This window comes from Talpa occidentalis, unplaced genomic scaffold (genome assembly GCF_014898055.3).
Source record: "Talpa occidentalis isolate TD23 unplaced genomic scaffold, MPIMG_talOcc4v2.1 talOcc4.9, whole genome shotgun sequence".
Classification (NCBI taxonomy): Eukaryota; Metazoa; Chordata; class Mammalia; order Eulipotyphla; family Talpidae; genus Talpa; species Talpa occidentalis.
In genome coordinates, this window is record NW_023605305.1 from 16,675,283 (window position 1) to 16,681,282 (window position 6,000).

The window sequence follows — 6,000 nt, forward strand, 5'->3', positions numbered from 1 at the left end:
AACACACACGGTTGAGGGGCTGGTTGGGAACTCTGAGGAGGTGATATTTGAATAGAGTCCTGAATTAAGTGAAGGAGCAAGCCATGCAGAATTTGGGAGAGGAGGTTCCGGGCAAAGGGCAGAGGGTGCAGTGGTCCAGAGGCTATGAGGTGGGAATGGGTTTGCTGCACCTACGGAACAGCAGAGGCCAGTGTCTTGGGTGAGGAAGAGAGTAGAGAGTATCTCAGTTAAGGGAAAGTTTCTAGAAGCTGAGATCTGAGAAGCTGGAAGTGGTCTGGGCCAGTTTGTGGAATATGGAGCTCCTTGGGGGGTTGAGAGCAGGAGGGAGACTTGTCTGAGGAGGCCAATGAGAGGCTTGGCTGCCAGGTGGCTGTGGGGTTTAGGGGAGGCCTGTGAGATGAGGAGCCTGGGGCTGGGCTTGGACCAGCAACAGCAGCTTTATCACCTACTTCCCAGCATCCCAGCCCCCTCTGGGAATTGCAGGATCCTTCACAAATCAAAATAGCAGGCAAAGAACAGCCTCTAATTGTTCTGGGTAAAAGAAGCGAAATTAGACGAGTCAGCTGTGGGGTTGAGCCCGCCTCCCACACAGCTGTGATCCCACTACCGCTGAAGACAGACTTCCCGAGACTTGCAATTCTGCTGTCTCCCAGCAAAACTTTTTGCTTCTCCGGTCCCAGGGCAAATGACAGCTATTTTGGGAGGGAGTGGGACAGATGCTGGCCCTGGAGGACAGTGAGTGAGGCCATTTGTTTTTTTGGCTTTTTTTAAGCCAAAAAAAAAAAAAAAAGTCATTTCATGAAGGAACAGTCTTAGTTGATAGGAGTTCATTTAGTCATTCAAAACATAGTGGGCACGTTTGCCCTGAGTGTCCGGGACTAGGCATGGTTGGGGGGCTCTAGAAGCACAGTGCGGCATCTCCCTTGGGGTAGATTGGGGAGACAGCACTGGTTTGGGGGTGAGGGAGGTCTGCGTTCTTACCTGGCCTCTGCCCCTGTTGCTGTGTGCCTTTGGCTGAGTCATGCTACCCTTGAGGCGTCAGTTTGTCCTTCTCTCCTGCTATGGGCTTTAGGTTACAGTGTTTCTCATACTTCAGAGTCCATAAGATGACGATTCCCAGGCCTGCTTTCCAGAGATTAAGATTTAGCAGGTCTGGCATGGGGTCCAGGAATCTGCGTTTCTTGCAGGTTCTCTTGATAATTCTGAAGAGAATCCTTGGGCCTTACTTTAATGAAGTATCCCCTCAATCTCTCAGAGTACTCCCTGCTCTGAAATTTGAGGAGTCTTTCACGCAGCCCTTTTCTGGGGTGCTCAGATCACTCCAGGGGTACAAATGACGTGCTGCCCCTGCTTCAGTGCACCTACATGTTTCTGTGGTCATCACACTGCTTCTGTATGTGCTGCCTTCTCCAGCTCACCCAGTGTCCAGCCCAGGCCTTGCTACAGAGGGGCCATGCCTGTCAGTGTTGGCCAGGTGAGGGCCCAGCTGTAGCACAGGTGTCTGTGCAGCATCAGAGTATGTAGGGGTGATGGGAGTTTGGGGTACAGGGCTGGGGTTGCAGACATCTGGTTTGAATATCTGGGCTCACACCAGGGGTTGGGTGTGTGAGACTTTCACCTGCTCCCCTTCCTCACAACTGGGTGAGTCCAGCTGTACGGAGACAGGACAGTCTGGATGGGGCCACAGGAAGGACTGAAGCCCCAGTCTATGTTGAAGGAGACCCCGAGGATATGAGGCCCTGGCTAGTCTGCTAGGCAGAGTCCCTTCCTCAGAACTGGCCAATCATCTCCCCAGAAGGGCAGGTCAGGAGCAGAGGTCCGAAGGCCAGGTCATTCTGGTCTAACCCCCAGCTTCCTTCTTCAGCTCAGAAGAGTAACAGATGTCATATACTGAGCACTTAACATGCTTTGGGCTCAGAGCTAAGTGCTATGTTATCTCATTAAGTTTTATAATTCTATAAAGTTGGCAAAAATATTGCCCCTCTTTTTGTAGTTACAGACACTGAGACTTAGAGTTCACGTTAAAAGACCAGAGTCACTCAGCTAATAGATAGTGGAAACAGGATTAGAACCTACATCTCTTTTCCTCTGGGTCCCAGTTTTATCTTTAACCATATTGCTTAGACCACTTTGGAAGATAAGAGCTTTTCCTAAAATACCTTTTCCACAGACAGAGAAATCCTTTTGTCTCTGCTGTAGTGGAGAGGAGTGATACTGAATCAGAGTACAAGGTTCCAGTTCTGCGCTGACTGTTTTGTGACCTTGGACAAGTCATTTCACCTCCTCGAGTCTCATGACCTGAGAATCTGTGAACCTGAAATGTGTGAAATGAAACACTTATACTTGCGCTTCCTTTTAAGGTACACTAAGATGAAGACAGCCACCAATATCTACATCTTCAACCTGGCCCTGGCAGATGCGTTGGCCACCAGCACACTGCCCTTCCAGAGTGCCAAGTACCTGATGGGGACGTGGCCCTTTGGGGAACTTCTCTGCAAGGCCGTGCTCTCCATCGACTACTACAATATGTTCACCAGCATCTTCACGCTCACCATGATGAGTGTTGACCGCTACATTGCCGTCTGCCACCCAGTCAAGGCCCTGGACTTCCGCACACCTGCCAAAGCCAAGCTGATCAACATCTGCATCTGGGTCCTGGCCTCAGGTGTGGGTGTACCCATCATGGTCATGGCTGTGACCCGCCCCCGGGGTGAGTGAATGAGGGGCTGTGGCACAGGCCGCTGATTACAAGAGGCAGCCCGTGGGCCCTTATGGGTTTACAGGCCGTTTACCGGGGTGGGTGTACATGGCTCACCAGTGGACAGGTGGGTTTCTTATCAGTGAGAGCGTGGATGGCTGGCCAGTGGGGAGTAGTCAACCAGTGGGAATGGGAATGGTTGACCAATGGGGAATGTGAATGGTTGACGCTTGTGAGAATGAACATGTGGGCAGTGGTCATGTGGGTTGCAGGCCAGAGGAAATGTATGAATGGGATTATAAATCCCACCCGTAGATGGCTTATCTGTGTGCATGCGGAGGCTGGCAAGGAGTGTATGGCTGACTTACCTATTGGGAGATGGATGGATGGTCAGTGGGGTGAGGGCATCACTAAGCAGTGAGTTATGGAGGTTTTAAGATTTGTGGTCTCATCCCAAACTCCCTTTCACCCCAATTTGAAAACTATTGACCCAAATAACCAAAGCAAGATATAGAGAATGGCCTTCAGGAAATGACAGGTACATTTCCTCTACAAAATGATCATTTTCCCCAGAGCTAAATGGTAATTATTTTAGTAACTACCTGTATTAATCAGGATAGCTAATGTAATGATCTCCAAAGCTCAGTGACTTAACACAATTTGTTTCTCATTCACATCATGCCTTTTCCTTCCACACAGTCATTCAGGGATCCAGGCTCTGAATGATGGTTTCAGAATCCTCAGCTGCTGGCATCTGGCCAGCAGAAGAATATGGAGAGGGAGTGGTGAGAAAGCACAACCACTATTAAATGTCATGGCCCGTCTCTTCCTAGTGATAGGTGGTCATGTGGCCTCAATTTGATGTAAAGATGTGGGAAATGTAATTTAGCAGGGTGCTGGAGACACAGGTCACAAATTAACATATCAGCCACACAATACTATGGGATGTTGAGATTAATGAGGACATTGCCAAAGCTCATTAAATAGAAGCCATTGAAATGATTAATCTAATGGGGTAAATAAGACAGGGACTACTACCTACATTTGACGGTAAGAAAACCAAGAATTGGAGCGGTCAAGTGGTGTACTTAGGGTCACACAGTGAGGCATTTGGTGGAACTTAGCCAAGAATCCAAGGCTTCCACTGCCTATCTGTCGCTCATTTTAGCTGCTTGGTAAAGGTTTGCAGAGGGTCGGTGCTATGTGTGGGTGGAGGAAACAGCTTGGTGGGAGGCTTCTTGGTGATCCTTTACCCCCATCAAGGGTAGCGCCCAGTGCCCTTATATGATCTCTGAGAGATTGGTCTTGACTCAGCACCTGGGTCCATTCCTCACTGTCAGCCTTCCGTTTACGGGCCATTAGGTATAGCCCTGCTGGTGGCCAGACCAGATGGCTCTCCTCACTGTAACACACACTCACTATACCCCCCCCCACACACACACACACTAGCACTATTGGTCTGTGTGACCTTGCTGCGTGACCTTGGACAAGTGCTGCTCCTCTTTGGGCCTGGTTCTGCCACCTATAAAATGAAGTCCTTGGGCTCAGTCACTCCTAGAGGCCCTCCCAGCCTGATATCCTGTGGCTCTCCATCCCCTTTCTTCACAATTCTCAGTCTCAGTGGCCACCTTGTAGCTCTTCAAATCCCAGAATCCCAAGAGATCTTGGGACTCCCTTGGGCCAGCCTTGTATCTAAATCCCACAATATCCCCTCAAGTGTTCACCCCACCTGAGCTCACACTCTAAGAACAGGGTGCTCATCCTATCCTGGGGGCCCCTCCTTTCTCTGGACAAGTCAGGCACTCAAAAGTTTTTCTTGCCATTAACCCTAGTTCTGCCTCCATGGCCCATGGCCCCCACCTTTGGACTCCCACACACACCTGCCCCCCCCACCCTGTGAGTGCACCCCTGCCCTGTGAGAGCTTTCACCCCACTATGCTCAGTGCTTTACTTGCCTTCTGCCAGGTAAGCAGCCCAGGTAATCTCACAACAACCCCTGTTAGTTCCACTTTACAGATGCTCTCTGAGAGGCTGAATAATTTGCCCAAGGCCACAGAACACACAGTAGGGCCTCATGCTAAGTCTGTCTTAGCTGTATTTCCCCTACGGGCATTACTCTGGAAATGTGTGGGGTTTTTTATCACAAGGACTGGCATCTAATGGGCTTGGGCTAAATTATATCATTACTGCCATGAGCACAGAAGCTTATGAAGGTGCCGGGAGAGAATAAACAAAGGAGGCCCCCAAGAGTAGGGTCTGTTCTGTGGGGGTCTTATAGCGTGAGTTCATCAAGTACAGAAGTCAAGGGGCGGGGGCATCCCGGGTAGAAGAGCCATGTGGCGCCAACCCCAGGAGGAGGCAGTGGGCAGACGGGAGGGCTGGGTGCACCTGCCGGGTCCCTTGGGCCCACAAGCCCGTCATCCCCTGTCTGTCTTGTTTCCCTGACCCAGACGGGGCGGTGGTGTGCATGCTGCAGTTCCCCAGCCCCAGCTGGTACTGGGACACGGTGACCAAGATCTGCGTGTTCCTCTTGGCCTTCGTGCTGCCCATCCTCATCATCACGGTGTGCTACGGCCTCATGCTGTCGCGCCTGCGCAGCGTCCGCCTGCTGTCAGGCTCCAAGGAGAAGGACCGCAGCCTGCGGCGCATCACGCGCATGGTGCTGGTGGTGGTGGGCGCCTTCGTGGTGTGCTGGGCGCCCATCCACATCTTCGTCATCGTCTGGACGCTGGTGGACATCGACCGCCGCGACCCGCTGGTGGTGGCCGCGCTGCACCTGTGCATCGCGCTGGGCTACGCCAACAGCAGCCTCAACCCGGTCCTCTACGCCTTCCTCGACGAGAACTTCAAGCGCTGCTTCCGCCAGCTCTGCCGCACGCCCTGCGGCCGCCCGGAGCCGGGCAGCTTCAGCCGCGCCCGGAAGCCACGGCCCGCGAGCGGGTCACCGCCTGCACCCCGTCCGACGGCCCCGGCGGTGGCGCGGCCGCCTGAGCAGCCGGGCTGGCCCGCGCGCCCCCGCCCAGTGCCCCGAGGGCGCTCGGCCTTCTCGTGGGGCTGGGGCCCCGGCGCGGGCTGGGGCGGCGGGGAGCCTCTGTTTTGGAGAAGGGGGTCGCGCCTGAGCCGAGTCGGGAGCCGGGAGATGGCGCCCCTGCAGTGGGGGGGACCCCTGGTCTGGGGCGGGGTAGCGGCGGGACAGTGGGGCGGTGCTTCTGGGCTGTGGGCGCTGCCAGCAGCCTGGGGCTCCGTGCAGCCTGGGGCTCGGCGGGAAGCTAGAGGCTCCAGGTGGGTGGGACCTGTGCCCC

The 6,000-nt window shown here is 53.6% G+C and overlaps 1 protein-coding gene across 1 annotated transcript in view; it reads left to right on the forward strand.

Moving 5' to 3' along the window:
* Nucleotides 1-5,689, forward strand: part of OPRD1 (opioid receptor delta 1) — a 30,447-nt gene extending 24,758 nt beyond the window's left edge. Inside the window, 3 exon segments of the mRNA XM_037499223.1 lie at nt 2,361-2,710; nt 5,149-5,613; nt 5,616-5,689. Coding sequence (XP_037355120.1) covers nt 2,361-2,710; nt 5,149-5,613; nt 5,616-5,689 — 889 coding nt within the window.
* The last annotated feature ends 311 nt before the right edge of the window (nt 5,690-6,000 follow it).